The 19,954-nt window shown below is 48.9% G+C and overlaps 8 protein-coding genes; 4 read left to right on the top strand and 4 right to left on the bottom strand.

Moving 5' to 3' along the window:
* The window catches only part of CNAG_01415 (cytoplasmic protein), a 4,754-nt gene extending 2,795 nt beyond the window's left edge, over positions 1 to 1,959 (bottom strand). The window contains exons 1-6 of the mRNA XM_012193551.1: positions 1,698 to 1,959; positions 1,628 to 1,645; positions 1,326 to 1,571; positions 745 to 1,270; positions 133 to 681; positions 1 to 93 (exon numbers count right to left, since the gene is read on the bottom strand). The exon at positions 1 to 93 is cut by the window's left edge and continues 254 nt beyond it. Coding sequence (XP_012048941.1) covers positions 1 to 93; positions 133 to 681; positions 745 to 1,270; positions 1,326 to 1,571; positions 1,628 to 1,645; positions 1,698 to 1,726 — 1,461 coding nt within the window. The 5' untranslated portion in view covers positions 1,727 to 1,959. The remainder of the gene's footprint in view (positions 94 to 132; positions 682 to 744; positions 1,271 to 1,325; positions 1,572 to 1,627; positions 1,646 to 1,697) is intronic.
* Positions 1,960 to 2,126: 167 nt separating this feature from the next.
* CNAG_01416 (hypothetical protein) lies at positions 2,127 to 3,470 on the top strand. XM_012194139.1 has 5 exons: positions 2,127 to 2,203; positions 2,257 to 2,709; positions 2,771 to 2,848; positions 2,917 to 3,230; positions 3,307 to 3,470. The coding sequence occupies exons 1-4, from the start codon at positions 2,173 to 2,175 to the stop codon at positions 3,009 to 3,011; spliced, it is 657 nt and encodes a 218-aa protein (XP_012049529.1). The 5' UTR covers positions 2,127 to 2,172; the 3' UTR covers positions 3,012 to 3,230; positions 3,307 to 3,470.
* CNAG_01417 (hypothetical protein) lies at positions 3,032 to 4,263 on the bottom strand. XM_012193550.1 has 5 exons: positions 3,852 to 4,263; positions 3,465 to 3,772; positions 3,384 to 3,418; positions 3,248 to 3,327; positions 3,032 to 3,181 (listed from the first exon to the last, which is right to left on the bottom strand). The coding sequence occupies exons 1-5, from the start codon at positions 4,052 to 4,054 to the stop codon at positions 3,166 to 3,168; spliced, it is 642 nt and encodes a 213-aa protein (XP_012048940.1). The 5' UTR covers positions 4,055 to 4,263; the 3' UTR covers positions 3,032 to 3,165.
* Positions 3,899 to 6,875, top strand: CNAG_01418 (hypothetical protein). XM_012193549.1 has 5 exons: positions 3,899 to 4,779; positions 4,843 to 5,016; positions 5,073 to 6,223; positions 6,280 to 6,545; positions 6,613 to 6,875. The coding sequence occupies exons 1-4, from the start codon at positions 4,299 to 4,301 to the stop codon at positions 6,412 to 6,414; spliced, it is 1,941 nt and encodes a 646-aa protein (XP_012048939.1). The 5' UTR covers positions 3,899 to 4,298; the 3' UTR covers positions 6,415 to 6,545; positions 6,613 to 6,875.
* On the bottom strand, positions 6,238 to 7,506 carry CNAG_07416 (exosome complex component RRP41). XM_012194247.1 has 5 exons: positions 7,475 to 7,506; positions 7,324 to 7,414; positions 7,018 to 7,264; positions 6,858 to 6,973; positions 6,238 to 6,789 (listed from the first exon to the last, which is right to left on the bottom strand). Exons 2-5 carry the CDS (start codon positions 7,358 to 7,360, stop codon positions 6,401 to 6,403), a joined length of 789 nt encoding a protein of 262 aa, XP_012049637.1. The 5' UTR covers positions 7,361 to 7,414; positions 7,475 to 7,506; the 3' UTR covers positions 6,238 to 6,400.
* CNAG_01419 (hypothetical protein) lies at positions 7,500 to 10,878 on the top strand. XM_012193548.1 has 8 exons: positions 7,500 to 7,758; positions 7,841 to 7,936; positions 8,150 to 8,268; positions 8,319 to 8,462; positions 8,519 to 9,044; positions 9,130 to 9,293; positions 9,391 to 9,590; positions 9,688 to 10,878. The coding sequence occupies exons 1-8, from the start codon at positions 7,590 to 7,592 to the stop codon at positions 10,280 to 10,282; spliced, it is 2,013 nt and encodes a 670-aa protein (XP_012048938.1). The 5' UTR covers positions 7,500 to 7,589; the 3' UTR covers positions 10,283 to 10,878.
* CNAG_01420 (hypothetical protein) lies at positions 10,879 to 12,774 on the top strand. XM_012193547.1 has 5 exons: positions 10,879 to 11,083; positions 11,150 to 11,345; positions 11,577 to 11,800; positions 11,868 to 12,080; positions 12,142 to 12,774. Exons 1-5 carry the CDS (start codon positions 10,945 to 10,947, stop codon positions 12,384 to 12,386), a joined length of 1,017 nt encoding a protein of 338 aa, XP_012048937.1. The 5' UTR covers positions 10,879 to 10,944; the 3' UTR covers positions 12,387 to 12,774.
* Positions 12,775 to 12,777: 3 nt separating this feature from the next.
* CNAG_01421 (hypothetical protein) lies at positions 12,778 to 19,948 on the bottom strand. XM_012193546.1 has 7 exons: positions 19,627 to 19,948; positions 18,730 to 19,350; positions 18,052 to 18,672; positions 15,817 to 15,927; positions 14,398 to 15,755; positions 14,273 to 14,348; positions 12,778 to 14,221 (listed from the first exon to the last, which is right to left on the bottom strand). Exons 2-7 carry the CDS (start codon positions 18,944 to 18,946, stop codon positions 13,269 to 13,271), a joined length of 3,336 nt encoding a protein of 1,111 aa, XP_012048936.1. The 5' UTR covers positions 18,947 to 19,350; positions 19,627 to 19,948; the 3' UTR covers positions 12,778 to 13,268.
* Between the last annotated feature and the right edge of the window lie 6 nt (positions 19,949 to 19,954).

Below are 19,954 nucleotides of genomic sequence, written 5' to 3'. Positions count from 1 at the left end.
AGAAAGATACCCTTGTGGACCATCGAGAGCATTCCGTATGGCGACTAAAAAGCTTTCGTCTCGCTGAGCGGTTACGGACTCTAATGCCCGTCGCTACCCAGTCAGCCAACGTTTTTGACAACATTTACTCACTTCTGATACGGGCCACGTCGATGGGTGTTGATCTGTTTGAACCTTGTCCATCATCGATAACGCTTCCTGAACGCATGCCGAGGGCACCGAACCTTCCGAAAATCTCCTGACAATGGCTTCCAAAAACACCCGAGATCTAAAGAAAGACGGCAACCTCCATCTTGCAGCACACTCGGAAAGAAGGAGAGCATGGCCGTCAGAAAGGATACTCAACGGGACGTCCTGATCTTCAGGAAGGGTTTTCAAGACCTCGAGATCATGATCAAGACATTTCCCAAGTAGCTGATAGTACCTTTGACGAGGATTACTAGGTATAAAGGTAAATGGATATGTGACGTTGTCGGATGAGCTGGTATGAAGAGAATTTGACTGAGAAAGTCGACTGGAAGACTGAACGAGGGTGGGGTCCAATTGCATCATTTGGAGCATGGTCTGTGACAGAGAAGAAAGCTCGTCGGCCTTCCATGAAGCCCAACTGGTAGTATCATGGTCAAAGTCATGAGGTTTATATGGGTAGGGATCTTCCGTATTGAGTCGTTTGAGGCAGATCTGAAGCATGTCGCGATCACGTTAGCATCATTAGAATGATAACCCACATCTAAGCTCACTGACTTTGAGATCATCTAGAACCGCTTGCCTTGTACATGTCTCTTTCATATCCTCTACCTTTTGACGGCAAACCTCAGTAGACAAGCCAAATAATTGTGCCACAACCTCTAACAAGTCCATAGATTTTTTCCTTGGAGCATTTTCTTCTTTGGTCCCAAGGCTGCGCATGCTGTTTGAGCTTTTTAAGGAGCTTCCCAAATCCTTATCTTCGGCATCTGGAGTATCTTGGACCTTAAGGTAGCCTTGGTAAGATTCCAGTCGGGCCTTGAGTTCGGAGGAGACTGGACCCATGGCAGAGATGCAGTCGCTCAAAAGGTCAACGAAAAGAGAAACTTGTCGGCTAAGCTCTATTCTCCAGCTATCGCCCAGAGCATCTTCTTTCTTGAGAGATTTGGTGGCTGCTGTGACGAAAGCAAGAATAAGGTCTTCAATCTTGCGTGATTCCTTCAGTTGTCGTTGAAAACTCTTCTCGGGCCAAGTACTAGACCAGAATAGCGCAACTGACCGTCGGAAGCTGGGATTGGAATATCTGAATGACTCATGAATAAGCCCACTGAGACAATCTTTGAACAGGTTACGCATACTTAGCCTCTTGTCCCATGGCTATCCTTTGTAATGTAAAGTCTACAGTTTTAAGTAGCTTTTCAGGAAACTTTGGGGATTTTGATGTATCTCGATTGACCAAGGATCCAAAGTCAAAGGCGAAGAAAGAAGACGAAGAGGATGTTTCAGAGGTACGGCGAGAAGAGGGCGGGAGAAGGAAAGAGGAGGAATCTGCTCGAGCCGCATGACTATGATGCTGCTGATGTTCAAGTTCGCCATGTATATAGCTTTGAGATCGTTATTCAGCCTTCTTTTGAGCATATCCACAGCGTTGGTCACTCACGCAACTCTAAGGGTATATCTGGAATAATGTCAACATATTTTGAGAGACTAAAAGGGACGAGCATGCTCACTCTAGTAATTCGTCATTGCTAGTTGACATATTCTACTCCTTGCCCGACCTTGCTAACGGATTCACGCTTCAGAGCAAGAGAAGACCTACCAACCACCTAGATGACCTGAGTGAGGAGGAGGCGTAATTGACGATATGTAGATGTTGTAAGCAACGTGTATGGAATTTGGCGAAATGTATTCAACGTTTTCGGGGAGGCGTGTAAGGTAAAAGTAAGTGAGCTAGAATAAGGGCAGGAATATGTAAGGGAAAACCGAGGCAACCAACAAGTCAGAAAGTCAGAGAAGAATGCACAACAATCAGTTATCGTGTGGAGGGCGGACACGGCCGACTACAGCGCAACCACAGCAGCACCAAAAAGTGGTGACGTCCTCATTCATAGTCATTCCTTCCGTCGGAATCACTCACCCAACCCTTTCATTTATTATTTTTCCGCTCCGTCTCTCCATTACTCCTATCTGCACATATAGACCACCATGTCCAACAAATCCTTTAAATATGTTATCGGTGAGCACAGCAGATCGTTTAATTTGAAAACTCCTTCTGATACCACATGATAGAGCACATGGAAGAGGACGATGCTACCACCCGTTCCCTCCCAGAGTGGGTGACTCTTGAATACTCCCACATGCTCTCCCTTGTCGGCCCTTCATCTACCGTCCACTTCACTTCCCTATCTTCAACTTCCATCTCTCCGCTCATTACCTCTTTGAACAATAACCCCAAAGCTCAGCCTACCACCAAACCCATACTGGAGCTTCTCCCGGCTCTTTCTCCTCCAGTAGACAAGGCGAGGGTCTGTTTATTGGACCCCAGGGCTGAAAAAGTGATTGCTCCTGAAGATGCAGACAAGTTTGATGTCTTTTTATACGGCGGGATTTTGGGCGATGACCCCCCTCGGGACAGGACGGGCGAGTTGAGGAAGCTAGGGTTCGAGGGAAGGCATTTGGGCGAGAAGCAAATGACGACGGATACGGCTGTAGGAGTGACCAAGAAGGTCATTGAAGATCAAGGTGATTCTTGTACCCTTCGATGTGTATGCCCACGAGAAAAAAAACTAAAGCGAATCGTTAGTGCCCTTGGATGAGATTCCCTTTGTGGACTTCCCTACTATTAAGTTTAACAAGGTCGAGTCCATTGAGATGCCTTTCAGTAAGTGTCTCCTCTGACTTGTTTGAGAGAATCAAAGTATCGCCAGATGAGCTGATTGCTTATGACAGGATATGTCAAGGATGAAAAGGGAGAGCCCATTTTACCCCCGGGGATGAAGGCTCATCTCAAAGCGGATTTGGACCGAACAATTGACGATTTTTAAAAGTTTGAATGATGTATAGAGAAACCTGGATTGTAACGGTACGGCATGCAGGGTACAAGTACTACATCTTCTACAAATTCAAAACGATACAGTTTATATCCCATCGTTCCATCAGTCGTGTCTCCGTCTCTTGCAGCATTCAATTAAGTCGAAGTCACCCTGTCTTTTCTCTTTAAAGTCGTAGGCTATTTAGCATGCACCAATTACATGCTTAAAGAGGTAAGCAGATCACTCACGTAAAGTATTTTTCCCATTCCTCCTTCCCGTAGGAAGAGCTGACAGACTCGTCTTTGAGGCCATTCCAAAGCGCTGTGGGCTGTGAAAGAACGGATATCAGCTTTTAACCAATGGAAAACGCATAAAAAGACAAACGGTCACTTGGATCCCATTCTGTCTGCCTAGCTTGACTGAATTTTTTATCAGCTTTATTAGTATGAATTGAGATCAACTGACGGCTATACTTGAGACCCTCTGTTCCTTCGTTCCCCCCGTTATCGCTTGCCTTCACTTCCAATGCATCTCTCAGCTCTCCAAAGATTTTGCTCTTAGGTCCCTTTCCACCAGCCTCATTCTTGTCTAACACCTGAACGGCAATTTCTACCAGCTTGTCGCGAAGGCTCGAGAGAGTGAGCGAAGCAGCGGGCCTGTTGTAAAACGTAGTCCCGGTTGAGTGGACTGCGAGAAGGTATTGCCAGAAGAGACGGGGGTTGGTCTGTCCGAATACGTAGAGCGCTTCTATGATGGGTGCTGAGTAGTAGTGGCTAATATGTACATATGTTAGTCGGTTGCATACGTGTGCATGTGGGAGCGGGAACGGAAACGGTTTAGGGAATAACGCACAAGGGCTGGGGGTACAACCGCATTATCAAGTTTACTTTTCCATCGTACTTGCCGCCATTAGTTATCATGGGCAAGACGTTTTTGTCGATAGACTCTGTGATTTTCCTGGAGAAAGGGCATACGGGGTCGACATAGACCTCGAGAGTAGATGGGGAATGGGCGGCGCCGATGCGGGTGAACGCAATCTTCTGTGGGACGGACATGGTGGATGCATGAGGGAAGAAATGGGACGAACGGGGGCCGGGTATATATACCTCACTCTCTGCATGCGTGCTCCACTGTCGTCATCGCGGTTGTCACCATCGCCATCGCCATCGCCGTCGTCGCCATCCCGCGCACCGTGTGACGCCCTCCACCACCACCACCCCGCCGGCCAATCCCCGAACACCGACATCGCATCTTCCGTCTTCAATTCTCTTTCCTCTTTCCACGCCATCCGCATCCATAATGCTCGAACAGATACCCCCAGAAATCATCTCTCACATCGCGTACCATCTTTGCCTCTTCCCCCTTGCGCTCACAACATCCACGCCCCCCATCGCCCTTCTTCAAACATGCAAGGCAATCTACCAAGCTATCGCCCCGGAGCGCAATATGCGCCTCTACGCCAGAATATATAGGGGATGGTTTGACGTTGCCGCAGCTGAGCGGAGACTGGGTAATAAGGGGCTTGCAGGTTCACCATGTGGGGCGAGCGGGAAGGATGGGAACGGGAGCGGGAACGGGAGAAAGGGAAATCTCAACATGGGCATGACTAAAGGCCAAGAAGGCGTCACAACGGCCCGACTGAGAGCACAGGATTTGGTTGATGAGATGAAGAGACGTGTGAAAGCTCTTGCCAGGCTGAGGCAGATGGTGGAAAGAGGAGATGTCACAGACGTGTCAGATGATGATCTATGGGTGCTGTACTTCATGCTCATCGAAAACGGTATGTATTTCTCCCATCTGACCTTCTCACGGGCCTTCCTGATCGAATTATCGCATGGTGTAGATGGAAAGAACGCGGAAGTCCTCTTTGGCGACCACGCAATTGTACACCTCCCGACATTCCTCGAACTGTACCACCGTCAACACTTGCTTGCTGCTGCAGTGGAGCCCGGATATCCAGAAGAGACCATTGGAAGAAGTTTGGCCATGTGGATAGCGTGGCTCGTCCTCGGATCTGGTACGTCCCTTTTTTTACCCCCTTTGCAATGCCCTTCACAATCTGAGCGGAAACAGGTCCAGAGGACGAAACCCTTGAACAGCGTGAAGAACGTCAGTTTGTTCTTCGCCCTTATGTTTTTGCCGCTCCTCGCTACGATGCTTATTTCGCACCCTGGACACTTCCGACTCTTCCCCTCAAGCATGCCCTTGCAGCCGCCGACGAATCCAACCCCTATATTGCCGATCTCGTGCCACGTTCTCGATTGGTACAAGTTAAAGCGTACGGGCGACAGTTGGACCTTTGCCCTCCAAACATCAGTCAAGCGGCAATTCTGCGGTTTTTCTATAGGCGACTGGGGGAAGAGGTAGAAGAGACCATGGTGGCAGCACCTTTCATGGCATTGAGAGGTGATGGAGTTGGAGGGTCTGGGGTATCCACTAGAGTGCACTCTACGTCCACCTCGCGCGCAGGCTCTGGCACAACTACTCCAGTTGCTCGCCATTCCCTCTCTACCTCCTTCCTGCCCACATTCTCACCGCCTCTCCTTTCGTCCTCTTCGACACACGACCTTGACTTTTCCCGCCTTTCTTTGTGCTACGACCCGATGCACACGCCTGGCATGCCCCGGCCGACATGGCGAGGCAGCTTTGAAGGATGTTGGGAAGGGACATTTAGCTTTTTCGATTTTGATGCGTTCCGGGAGATGTTGGGAGGGCAAGCAAAGGCGTTGTACGAAGGGCCTTATGGAGAACAGGCGCAGGTCTGGAAAATCAAGGAGACCTGGGTGAGGAAGCATGGATGGGTCAGAAAGGAGAGAAAAAATGAAAAAGGTAAAGAGAACGCCGATCAGGATGAAGAAGATGGGTATGAAGAGGACGAGGAAACATTGGGACGCTCACCCGTCTCTGGGCCAATGTTGAATGCTGGTTTCCCAATTGATCAGGTCACACCTGCTTTTCCCGTCCTTGCTCCCTTTGCTGCTGAGGCTGCGACGCTAAATGAAACGATTCAGCAGCAGCTCGAGGCTTTGGAGGGGTATGAAGCGGTGCCAGAACATGAATTGGATGAGATGATGCAGCAAGCGGAAGAAGACGGAGATGGTGGGGAAGGCGTAGGACTCGAGTTATTGTTGACCGGCACAGGACATTCGGCGTGGGGAAATTTTATACTAAAAGGAAGAGTGAGAGCGTGGGATGGTATGGCCTCCCTCGTAAAAGAATATGCCGTGAGTTTTTTGTGTCTCGTTCTATCGATTCGACTGCATGCTCATATTATACATAGCCTGACTCAAGAGGCAAATGGATCTATAGAGGCTACGTTCTCGCTGGTGACATCTTTGTAGGCCGTTGGCGAGACACCTATACGCCAGAAGCATATGTCGGGTACGAAGGTACATTCATCGTCAATCGTCGATAACCATCTCCCCTCCTTGCCCTGTCCCTTGTCCTCCGACCTTTACACTCCTTCTCTCAACAATTCTTTCTGTCCGATCTTTCACTACTCCATCCATCTCTTCCTTCAAGACCTTGCAGGCTTCTACGCCTAAAGTGAGCATTTCCTCAAACCGGTCGACATGAAGTCGTGTCTCCATTTGTGCTAATGTGATTTTACCAGAGGACGGGAGAGATGCAATGACGAGGGAAGGGAGATCGGATTCTTCAGGTTGTGAAAGATCGAGGAGGGGTTGGAGGAGATGTAGGCCGATGGAAATGGAGGAGACATAGTCAAGGAGGGATATACCCGCATCGATCAGAGCGAGGGTAGTGGCATTGATGGATGTAGGAAGAATCCCTGTACATTAGTCAAGTCGCGTTAATAATTTTGGGTTTACTGTGTTACAACGTAGAAATGATATGTACCTCCATCTGCGGAAAGAACTTGAACGTGGATTGCGATCTCGCTTCGAGGGTATAAGTGTGTCATAATGACAGGTTCAAACGTTTGTCTGATCGCAGCTCCTATCTCCTGTAATCGTCTTCATTCTCCGTCAGACCTGCCCGCATAGCACTGAATACTCACTTATCGCCCCTTGTCCGTCTGGCTCCTGCTCCAGCAGCCCACGGAACTACCCCGACCTCGACGCTTACAACCGCACGATCATGGCTCGCCAAACCTCTATTCCTAGGTTCCCGGGGCCCAAATACAGAGACTGCTACAGTGGTGAGGCCTTGCGTGGCAGTAGACGAGCCATCAGAAGAAGGGTGCGTGGATAGCTGGAAGGATGTGGATCGGAGTTCGTATGGACGGCGGGCATCTTGTCTGAGGCCTGGTTTTGTGCAAAAAGAAAGTGAGTGGGTGAGAAGAAAAGAGTTAACCGTGACATACCTCCGTCGTTGAGGATTTCTACTCTTGAAGCAGCCATTGAAGATGGGGTGTCGTTGGAGATGAGATGTACTTGTTCTAAGCAGCTTTGCCTCTTGAAAACAAATAATGGTGAGGTTAATTACGAGTTAAGTACTGTTATTACGTCACTGACATGTGTTCTTAACGGCCCCTCGTCCCGCTTCCCGAGATATGACTATACTTGTACCATACTTGTTACCTTTGCTGTCCACAGTCTCGTCACCAGCAAAAAAAAGACAGTCTCTACAATGCCACATAGAGACCCCCAGGCAAGGGCCAGGGACCGCCACCATCACCACCACCACAGACACCAGCCATCCACCTCCCGATCAGCACTTGACACTGGCATTGGCATCCTTGCAGAGGGAAGCATGCACGTCCATGTCAAAGTTCACGATGTTGAACAGTTCTGGAGAGGCAAGTATCATTTTTTGAAAATGCCGAAACGAGTCAAGTCGAGGCAAGCGAGATACAAGTAGCTGATCTGGCGGGCGAGCAGAGATCGAGCTGGTAGTGACCATCCCGGAATCGCCCACTTTAGATCAGCTGGATAATACATTGAGGATGTTTGTCAACTTCTGTGCAGCATACCATGGTTAGTGTTGTTTCTTGTTTCGTTTGATTCTCTCCGGCAGGCCTGCGCTTTTCGACTGCCTGGCTCTTTGCTGTTACTTGGAAAGAGACCCAAAAGGACTCTTGAGCTCCTGTCCGGTTCAGTCTTCCTTTATTGGCTGGTACAAGCGCTCGTATAATAAATGGCTATTACAGCTGCTTTGGATTAATGCTAACAATTGATACACTCAAACAGACAAATACCTTCCCAGTCAGAGTGATATCCAACAAGCGGTCACCATGCTTCTCGATTCCGAATTATTTTCTTATTACGACGAGCGGATGGTAGGAATTATGATGTCTGATGCTCAAGAGGTATGTCATCTCGATACGCGGTACAATGAATGCCAATCGTAATGGGATAGAATACCAATCCTCATGATTTGTACATTTTGTACTATATAATATTATATTACGGAAAGCGACACCCGAGCTTGTTTCGATCTCACAGAAAGTGGAGGAAACTTCTTCCAACTTTGGGCGAAGTGGTGGGCCTTGACGTAGAAGAGGTATGTTTGACATTCTTCTCCCATGAAGCTTGATTAACTGATCTTAATTCAAATAGACCTTTGTTCTTGGTCTCCCTCCTATCGAAACTCGCATTCGTCTCCCAGCCACATGCCTCATGTACGAAGTAGCCCGCGTTCAAAAACTCACTTCATCCGAGCTCGCTCAGTTTGATGACCAATTCATCGACCATCTCTTTGACTTGGTGGAGACAACATGGGATCAGCAGGACGAGAGATTGAATTATGCGGTAATCAGATTAATTGTTGCCTTGAACGAGCAGTTTATGGTGGCTACTTTGCCATCAAAGCATCACACTCGTGTGCATGCTCTTGTTGATAAAGCGGGCGATCGAAATCATTTGGGGATCCCCACAATACCGAGCTCGAATGGCGACGGCGACGGTGGGCATACAAGGCACCACCACCGGGCAAAATCTGGAAACACCACACAATCTGGAGGTTACACCCATGACCACCAAGAGGAGGCAAAGAAAAATAATAGGGTACTGGTCGTCTTGATGAGGAGGTTGGGGAGCAGTAAAACATTTGGCGAGAATATGATCTTCATGCTTAACCGTGCAGGCAAGTCCACTTTATTGTTGTACAATCAGTACTTTATGCGCCTCATTGCTCTTGCAAATGAACAAAGCTGATGAATAATTATCAGAAAACACGCCAGATGATTTGTGCATGCAATTGCTCATTCTTAAGATTCTGTACCTACTGTTCACCACTCCAGGGACACAAGAATATTTTTTCACCAATGATCTAAAGGTACTGTTGGATGTTTTCATCAGGGAGCTTGTGGATCTTCCGGAGGAATGTGAGGCTGTGAGTCTATTTCAAATCTATTTTCAAATGATTAACTGTCGTGCAAACGTGATGGGGAGGCTGATATGTCCTTTTATCCTTTTGACCAATGTCGCAGCTTCGTCACACCTATCTTCGAGTCCTTTATCCCCTTCTCAACCATACCCAGCTAAGATCCGACCCTTACAAGCGCCCTCAGATCAAGTTGGTTTTGAGATCTTTGGTTGCCAATAGTCATATACGGGAGATCGATCCGACGACGGTGAGGCTGGTCGAGAGGTGTTTGGAAGAGCCGAGAAAGCTGGAGAGGAGTCTAAGGTATGTTATGTTTCTTTCAACTTCATTTGTGTCGAGGGATTTCAGAATCAGGAGCGCAGCTGACACATTGTGCCCTATTGCATATATAATTCTACAGCGCCGAAAACATGCAAAAAGCTCTTCACCACAGCTCTGCATCGACCATCTCGCTTAGTGCCCTTTCCTCAGCGCTACCGCCTTCTAAATCGCAACTGGGGACGTCCATCTATACGTCTCGCGATCCAGTTAGACAATCCAGTCTGAACGACGTGTCGAGTTCTTTAACAGATGTCAAATCCCGGCCTCATTCTTCTGCTTCGATTGCCTCGACTTGTTCAACAAGCACCGAAACTGGAGCGAGGGCGACGCCGCCAACGCCTACTAGACGACGCAAACCCCCAGCGCCGCCACGCCACGCTCACCCTCGCGCTGGTGCATGTGCAGTTGCACGCAAGGACTCGACGACCACTAATAGCAGTTGGACAAGCTTCGATTCTGATGCCGAAGCGTCCATGTCTGACTCTACCAGTACCGGTGCCAGCGTGCTCGGCTCCAGCTTTGGTGCTGGAGGAAGAGTCATGAGCCCCACAAGTCCAATAAATGGAACGGATGATCTAGTGAGAGAAGGTGGAAAGGGGGTGCCGCCGCCAATAATTGAAGTACACCCGGTAGGCAGAGAACAGCCAATGGGATGGATCACATTTTCGACATGAGGGGCAGAGACATGGACAATAGAAAGCGAAAAGCATAAAGCTTAGCGCCCTGCGAGCCTATATAACGCACGCGGGTGCAAAGCTCGATACTGGGGGAAAATTAGCAGCTATTAGGTCGAGGTAGAAGAGAAACGAAGGAGAGATGATGTTGTCTTCCGCATTAGTATTTACACAGTTGTCAACTATAATCAACCGAATCCACCATACACAGTCCATAGCCACACAGCCACCTTACATATCAATTATGCGGGACAAGGCACAGAGCATAACGCATTATTTTAGCGCGAGAAGAGAAGAGGCGAGACAAACATACGACATGCGAATCTAGCATCTACACCGCATCCTGCAGTAGTACGGGCTGTGTACTGTCATAGTATACATGCCATCCAAGGACACAAACACAACAACTAAGTTGTTCTAGTCCTAGTTGTCTATAGTAGAGATATTCGTTCTTTCCAGAGATCGAGATTGTTCTACAGTGTACATGGGCGGCTGCATGTATTCCTGTAGCAAAGACACCAATAATGTGCATGTAAATGTAACCTGATGCTTAGCGTGTAGTTTGTAGCTTATAAGGATCAAGGGATAAGGGTCAGAAATGACAGCCAAGATGGTAAAAGAGGATAGTGTGCAGGGTCTATGCAGGGTTCTTGGGTTTATATATGACCACTTCCCATCTGGTCCTCATCCTCTATCCTCTTCCCATCTCATCCCTTGTCGCCGTCACGCTCAACATGCCGCCCAAGAGGCCCCCGCCCCTTCCCAAGAGTCTCTTCACAGGACAAGGGCCCCTCGCCCCTGGTACGTCTTCACCGCGTCTTTCCCATCGTCAACCGCCCACCGCCCACTTTGCTCACCCACCTACAGGCAGCGCGCCTCTCCTCCCCTCTCCCACCCGCATACACCCCGACTACATCATCGACTCCCACTCATTCGTCACCTCTTTCCAAAATAGTCCTGACCCTATATACCAGGGCCTCGCAGAAGTATATCCCAGGCCGCCGGTGAGGAATGCCGTTCAAGTCAAGATGAAAATAAGCGCCGAGCCAGCACAAGCTATCCTGTAAGTATTTCTTCGGTATCTGCTCAACTTATTTCCTTGCCGTGCTCCACCAGAGGCGCCATGTTGACGCAGGGTGCTCAGCTCATTCGAGCGTCGAGCAAGAGTGTCGGGCGTTATGTGAAGAGGATACCGTGACATGATACATATGGTCGTTATCACACCGCTAACTCTAGATCCTTCTGTGCTTCCATCTTCCCCTACTCCACCATGCCGAATTCACACCAAATACAGCGGCGTGAAACCCTTCGCTATCCACCCTACCGTATTGAACCTCACTCTTGCCACCCCTCCATCAGTGACCAACATTGCTAAAGGCGCCGTTGACATCATCGTGCCTTCCACAGTGCCCTTGGCCGAGAAGGACTGGGATCTGCTCGAAGAGGCTGTTATCGCTCTCGAAGGGTGCTGGGGACATGGCGAGGAGGGTAAACCGAAGCCAGGGAAAATTGTGATTTGTGGGTCCGAAACTGAGAGGACACCACTTATTCTACACCATGGCTAATCTATCGATCGACCAACTAGCCGGTCTCCTTGTCCCACCTCTTACCAAGCCGTCCTCCGCCCTCATCCGTTCAGAATCATACAACCTTCATCTGGCTCGCCTAGCCGCTCTGTCGCTTCATGCTAATGTCTTTCTCAAGGCTCTCCCGCCTGTAGTCGAGGTGTTTGAGTTGGGGCCAGATGGGAAGTGGTGGACTGACAGGAACGAGCTTGAACGGGTCTTGAGGATGTATGGTACGCCGCTCTCCTTTGCATTTCTTTGCTTTACACATTGACTCAAATCCATCTTGTATAGTATCCCATGCCATAGAAACGTTTGGCACCCACCGTCTCATTTTTGGCTCCTCCCCAGCCCTACCCCTCTCAGACCTCAAACATGTCAGTCATACGCACACCGTTGGCGAATGCGAGCAGCCTATAAGTAATGGGGAATGGTACGCTGTACTACGAAAGTGTGTGGCAGAGCTTGGCGAAGGGATGGAAGAGATGACGGGAGTTATGGGAGCGAACGCTGCAGGAGTTTACGATTTGCATGCTTAAGATATTTGAGGTTGGGAGGAGGGCTGTTGAAGTAAGGACATGAGGATGGACGCTATGGGCGTCATGGTACTACTATCTTGAAGATCAGTGTAACTCGGCGAGAATCGAGTTCACGGCGTGAAGTAAGGGGGAGGATTATGGTTGTTGAGGCGCCCAGTAATGATTGATAATGACCTACCATGAAAGACGGACATTTAATGAAAGGACTCAAAACCATGAGAGAAGGAAATGCAACGAAGGGACCCAATTGCCATGGAAAATACTGTACAAGTACAAGTAGTTGAAGGATATTTGTTTTTAACGATATGCAGTGAGCTACTAGCTAACCCCCTGTTGTGCGTTACGGTTTTTACACTACCAGTCTTGATGTATGCACGTCCACTTCCGATAACAAGGCATTCAGCAGTAGTTCATCATATCATCATTGAGCATTCCAATGGAAATAATGGCACCTGAAATATTATTATCGCCACATGAGCAAAAAAAAGTCGCATCAACCAACCCAATGGAGATCGTAATAAAGTATAAGCTCATGGATAGAAAGAAGATGAAACAAACTAGACAAACACAAAATAGCCTGAAATGCCCAGCCATTAAGGCCAGCCCGGTATACGAAGGAAGTCAAAAAAAGATAAAACGCTATGTAGCAATCGTAGATGGTTTCTTATCGAGTAAGAATACGCCAGAAGACGCAACAAGGAAGAAAAAAAGCTACGGAGGATAAAAGAATCAAAGGGGTATGTCCATTTATCGGGTAATGATAGAAGGCTGGTAATAGGACAGAAGGTTCATTATATCAAACATCCGCACTGTCGAGCACTTCAAGCGCCCATCCGGTGCAAATGACGAAAGGAAGATTAAAGGCCCGTCGAGTCTCACGTCTTATGCGTGAGAGCCATAATCCCTAAACTCGAGTGAATTGCCTTGCAGTGTTGGCTGAGAAATAAGAGCCTTATTTACAGGCTTAGGCTTACTCAACGCGCTCCTTCTCTTGGGCATTGGCGCGTTCATTCCTGCCGTACCTAGATACGACCTCGTCACCATGTCCTCGAATGGGTTTTGAGACATTCTCGACCTCGTTGGTGATTGATAACCATCAGGATTCTGAGAGTACGAATGGGGATTTTGGGACCAATTACTGCCGAAAACAGAGTGGCCGCCGTAACTGTGGGGAGACTCAGTAGATGAACCAGAATTGGAGCCATGAGACACGCGATTTTCATCGTCATTATATCCACGTTGCTGGTCGCGCATGGAACGATCATTTTCCAAAGGTGAAGCGTAAAAGGAGGAAGGGCGATCATCAATTTCACTAGCAGCGATGGATGGCGCGCGCGACACACGACGGTCGTTAACCCATCCATTGTTGGTAGTGACGCCATCTTGGTAAACTTGAGACATGGAACGATGATCCGGGAACATTGACACGTGCTCTGACAGTCGCTTGTGGACAGCCTTGTCATTGGATCGTGTGGTGCGTTTGTAGACCCACCAGACTAAGGCTATCCAAAGAGCGCCACCTACCCCAACACAAACACCGATTATGATGTTGCGTTTCTTCTTACTCGATGATGAGCTATCAGAAGTTGACGAAGATGATGGTGCAGTGTCAGATGCAGCAGCGAGAGGGAAAGCGGTGTTGATCTGGGCGGCAAGCTGACCCTCAATGCCGGATTGGTTGTACAGAGGCGAAGAGGCGGTTTGAATGTACGCGTTGAGGGTGTCAAAATATTGGCTCGGGAGGTAGGCCATATATTGGGTCAAGAGGGAAGTCTCATCGCCGTCCCAAGACGCGGGTTGGTACACCTGAAGACCATAGGTGGATATCTCGGAAGCTATATCGCAAAAAAGGTTAGTTAGATCCTATACCTACGATAAGAACTCACTGTCAATCTCCAAGGCATTGCTAATGAGGGTAGGGAAAGTGTTGAACAGCTGACTGGTTGCGTCGGAAGACTCGACCTACTCAAGTCAGCGAAACCCACTTGCACATGGCATGCGTTGTACTCACAACAAACCACCAGGGGTATTGCTCCGCCGCCAGCAAGATGGCAATCAGCGTATCCCCCTTAATTGGATCGTCATCACTTCCAGTCCCCGCCTTGGCGTTATTGGCTACCGAATTGCCAGGGACAATCAACGTGGGCATACTACTGGGTATGCTTGCAATCGATGGCGAAGCAGTAGTGCTGCTGGAACCAGAACCCGACTGAGATGCGGTTTGAGACGTATAAGCGCTAGTGGCCTGGTAGGAAGACGACGCAGTAGAAGCGACAATAAGCCAAGTCTGAGTAGGAGTGTAGCCTTCATCAATGCTAGAAGTTGCAGTATAAGGATTGGTCGACGACTGAGACCATTCATCGAAAGAAGATGGCGATGAAGACGTAACAGGATCAAATGTCATGACTTGTGATCCAGTAACTGCAGGCGCGGAGGTGATAGCAGTGATGTTGACCATACCAGAAATATTGGCCTCAGATTCGGAAGACTCGGCCTTTGACGATGAGATTGTAGTTGAAGAAGTTGATACAGGCGCCACAGCAGTGAGGGTGTAATCCGAAGCAGAAGTTGTGGCTTGGTTAACAGACCCAGAAGCACTGTCTGAAACGGACATCTGAGCCGAAAAACTGCTTGGGTTCATCGACTTCTCACCGCTAAGTGAGCTTGACACTGCTTGAGAAATTATCTCATTGTAAACAGCAGTTTGCGAAGAGGACAAAGAAGGTTCGGGATCATTGGGCAAAATACTGCTAGACTCGATAATTGAAGAGCTTGGGCCCGCATAGGCGGTCGCACTAACAGTAGTGGGAACAGTGGTTTGAGCAAATGTCTGTATCGAAGACGAAGCAGATTCTATAGGGATAGCCATGCGAGCAACAGATTCGCTAACAACTTGTGTGGTGTCGTCTACCACCGCTGAAGTGGAAGATGAAGGCTCAGGTGAGCTGGTGGTACCTACAAGCGCCCCAGACATGAAAGAGGCGTCGCTCGGCTCGACATACGAACTAGATTCCGCTACAGAAGGTGTGAAAATGCTCGATGCCGAGAACACATTGGAATTTGAAGAGCTATCGGAAACAGGGAGGATTTCAGAAGATGAAGGAACAGCGTCAGGCGCCTCCGAGGTGACGGACGCGGGTTCGAAGACAGAAGTCGATAAGGGATCGGGAGGAGCAGTGGAGGATGCAGCAATAGTAATGGCCGCCTCTGAAATGCTGGTAGAGATGCCTAGAAAAGAGTTAACAGCTTCACCAAGACTGGAAGCGACCGAAGACGGTTCGACAATGCCGAATGAGGAGGCAGCAAGGGATGTGGTGGCGCTGCCGCCTAGAGCAGAATTGAATGAAGCAACTTCGCTAGAAACAACAGCTAGAGACGCGTAAGCAAGCAGGACATGAAGTCAAATGGACTCGTCTCCCTTCTCCCTTACCTTCAGAAGTTGTAAGAGGCACATCATTCCCACTGGGGCTGGGAGTTCCACTCTCACTGACATAGATAGCTGCCGTCTGAGTTGATGTAGTTGGAACTTCGGATTCAGAACCTAGGAAAGAACCTTGCGTGTCAGTTTTTTGTGTCACGGATGTCTTTGAGCTTGATAGATAAACGCTAGAAAATGAAGAAGGTAAAAATGAAGCAAGTGAAGTTGGGAAAGAAGTTGAAGAAGCAACAAATTGACGATATTGCGTCAAGGATGAAAGCATGTCCCCTATTGAGGCATCTGTTGTCGACCCCTCGAATGCAGAAGAAAAAGTTGAGATGATTTCAGACATTGCAGAAAGATTTCCCGTCTCTGTTGTCATAGATAAAGACTCTGAGGCGGGGATCCCCCCAAACGTTGTCGTTAAATTTGCCCCTTCAACCCAGCTTGAGCCTGTAATCCCATTGCTCTCTGTCGCAAAAACATTTCCCGAGGAGATGAATACTTCGTTACTCGTAGTAATCATCGCAGATGACCAAAACAAGCTGTAAGTTTCCGCGGGTAACCCTGAAGACTCCGACAATCCGTCGCTCATAGTGAAAGCACCCAAAGAGGATGTTGGTAAACTTTCAATAACCGTTATTGTCATCGAAATTGACACACCATCTTTCGTTGTCATTACTGAAACAGTAGGCGGCAAAGTAGCTGAAGTTGGTAGATCGCCAGCGGAAGACAACACAGTTGTTGGCGATAAGCCACTACTGGGTGAAATAACCACCATGGATCCCGACAGTCCGTCATTCCCCGTCTCCATTGAGACGGTAGGGGAAGCAGTGACGAGCTCTGGGGAGGTTGAAAAACTCGACTGGCTCGACAAATACGTATTGTATGTCAAAGTGACATTAAGGTCGATAGACGAGCCCATAGCAGACGAATGGTCGCTGCTCTCGCTCGGGCCATCAACTAAAGAAGAGCCAGTTGGCAGTATCGTAGTCGACAGAGTCGCAGCAATTGTGCCTTCTGGATCTGTGGCGGTCATAGACGATGAAATGAGAAGCAACGCAGTATCGCTCATCGTATCACTGTTGGAGAAAATTATGTCGGACAGCGTGTTTGAGATGGTGTTGGAGGAAAATTTGCCAGAGGCCGAGGTGAGAGCAACATTCGTTTCTCCATTGGATACGGAAGAGAGGTCCTCCGACAATCTTTGAAAAGACGTATAGCTGATGGCTGATGATGTGATAGAGCTTGGCAAAGATTCGCTGATGAATTGGGTGGCCGTCACGTCTGAGGTCACTCCCTCTGCCACTGTAAGCGACTCCGACAACGTCCAAGCGTCTGTCTCCACTGTGAAAGTCGTAATCGACATCGTCTCCTTCACGCCAGAAATTTCCCCTCCTGATTGTGTTCTGACTAGTGGCTCAAAACTTGAGGAGCTAGCGACTTCAAGTGAAAGAGACATTACGCCACTATCGTCAACGGTGGCCGAGATCGCTACGCCGTAGTCCGAAAGTATTGTTTCACCTGGTTGAGAGTTGACAGCGGTTAATGCAAGCGAAGTGCCGGCTTCCCATGCCGCAGCAGAGGTGGCTGGTAAAGCCGGATTGTCCGTGGTGAAGGAGGATGGTGCAGCTAGAGTAACGGCGTCTGATGAAGATGACCAAACACCTTCGTCTAGCGTTGACGTTTGTACACCTGCCTGGGAAATGGTGATGGGTTGGATATCCGCCTGGGCACTTGTGGCTATTATCATTGCAGTAGTCGGTTCTGCAGCAGTACTAGTAATTTGTTGCCCTACAGAGACACTGATGACCTCTACAAGTGCGCTTGTCACCTCTGCAGCGGCAGCACTCGTTATGCCCCAGTCCTGATTTGCTGTCACCCCCGTTTGCCCCACAGCGTTCGCGGCGGTGCTCCCAAGATCCTCCGCCTCTGTCTGGATGTCCGTCTCCGCTATCGCTCCGCTGTTCCCATCTCCCTCTCCTGTTTGACCGAATTCTTGCCTTCTCATTTCTCTGTACCATCTTTTACCCTTTGATTTTGTTGGCCAAACCAAAGTCGGAACTGGGTCCCGCTGCGCTGCCAAAGTTCCGTTCACAGTCATAGCATACGCAAATACGCACGGCCATCTCCAACCATCAAATAAAATTGAAAAACGAAAAAGAATTTGAGACAAAGATAAAATTGAACTTGAAACGGGCAAAAAACTTGAAACTTGAAAAGACCTTGATCTGAATGGAGACTTACTGGTAATGGATACGGCAATAGCCTCAGGAGTTGCAAGAACTGTTTGAGAAGGCGAAGCTGAAGACTGCTGGCTTATAAGGACTGGGGTTGAAGATTTGGTACTAAGTTCAATGGCCGACGATATAGGGATAGAAGCGGTACTAGGAGCGGGACTGAAAGTCTCAGAACTGTACTCGAAAGAAGATGTAGATGAAGCGGCAGCCGAACTGGAGCTTGCTACCGGCGAATAAGAGGAGGTCGTTTCTGAGCTGTACGATGTGGACGTTGCTTGATCTGAAGCGACGGCATATACAATTGAAGACGTGCTTTCAACGGCAACTTTGGATTGCCACGTAGAGGAAGATTCGTCGGAAGAGGATGACAAAGTAGCTGAAGGAGACACAGCCGCAGAGGTGGCAAGCGCGTCAACTGTTGAAGATGTTTCGAAGGAAGGAGCTGAAGTTGCGATAGATTGGACGAGATTCGTAGAGGATTCAACAACAGGCGTGGCCACAGGTTGTGTCGAAGATTGAACAGACGATGTGCTCTCCGTGGATGAAACAAGCTGACTCGTCAACGACTCTGTGGAAGTAGTTGGTGCTAAGAGGTCGAACAGACTATTCGGGACATTGGAGCCCAAAGCTGCCGATTTTGTCAGGGTTGTACATGAATCACCTTCCAACTGCACTCAGAACTCACATTCAAGCTCGCTGATAAGATTAAACTGTCTCTTCTTCCCCTCCATTGCCCTTCTCCTAGTTTGGTTATGCACCCTCCTCTCTACCCCTGTTCCTCCTCTTCCATGTTCCAAAGCCTCGCCGACCTCTGCAACTACTGCAAAAATAAGTAATACAAGTACCGGGACAAGCGCCAATGAAGGCGGTGTGTATCGCTGTCGACGGTGACGCATTGACATTGAGCCCCTGGCTCTCGTTGCTGATAATATCACCGTGCCCGTATTCTGCTTATTGGTGAGCGATAAAGATGGAGCTAGAATCTTGACAAGATGGGCATGTGTAGTGGAGGATATCGGGGACAACGTGTGTGGAGGGAAATCTGACGTGGTGTCGATGACAGAACACCAACAGGTTTCGGTTGGACTTGGTTGAGGCGTGGCGGGATGCAGAGCAAGGGAGAAACCGGCCAGCGGGTACGGACTTGCTCTACTGCTGTAAAATTTGGTTCGATGTAGGTTTCGGGACTGTAACGCGTGGGATCCTGTTTTGGAGGGATCCGTATACAGGAGATGGTTATGAAAAGAAGAGCGGCGGAAAAAAGAGAAAGGACGTGTGGAGGTGGTTGGTGTAAAGAGTGTTGTCGCTGTTAGAAGCGGTTGGCGGTTGTGAACGAGGCGGGGGAGGAATGGTTAGCTGTGGGTGTATGGGCGATGGAAAGAGAAAAGGTAGGAAGAAAGATAGAAGATGGAAGAGAGGATAATGTCCGAGCGAGTAACAAACGCAGACTGCACACATCACCCGTCGAGGCCCAAGCAGAGCCCGGCCATGGAACGCCTGCCTTCCAGGAACGGGGGCCGCATCCAAACACTCCAGCCCCAATCCTCCATGCCACATACAAGCGAAAACAACAGGTACTCACCTCACGTGGCAAAGTAGTCGCGTACACCAGGTACTTTTCGTGGGTGTTGAGTAAAATTGTGGGAGTTCCGGAAGTATGGCTGGCGATAACAGGTTTGAATGGAAAGTGAGGGCCATGCCAAGTTGCCACGAAAAGCCCCCGCGCACGCAGCAAAATATCACCGCTCGTCGGCAGACTATACGCGGGCTGATATTTTTTTTGTGGTCTGCTGTGTAGGTGAGACGTGACGTGTTTTGCGTTTACAACAAAGATGATCAAAGTCGTTTTTTGTGACAACTGGACGAAGATTAATAGGCAAGGGCACGATATGGACAGGACAACGTATCCA

Source organism: Cryptococcus neoformans, chromosome 5 (assembly GCF_000149245.1).
Source record: "Cryptococcus neoformans var. grubii H99 chromosome 5, complete sequence".
Classification (NCBI taxonomy): domain Eukaryota; kingdom Fungi; phylum Basidiomycota; class Tremellomycetes; order Tremellales; family Cryptococcaceae; genus Cryptococcus; species Cryptococcus neoformans.
This window is presented reverse-complemented; position numbering and strand designations above follow the sequence as displayed.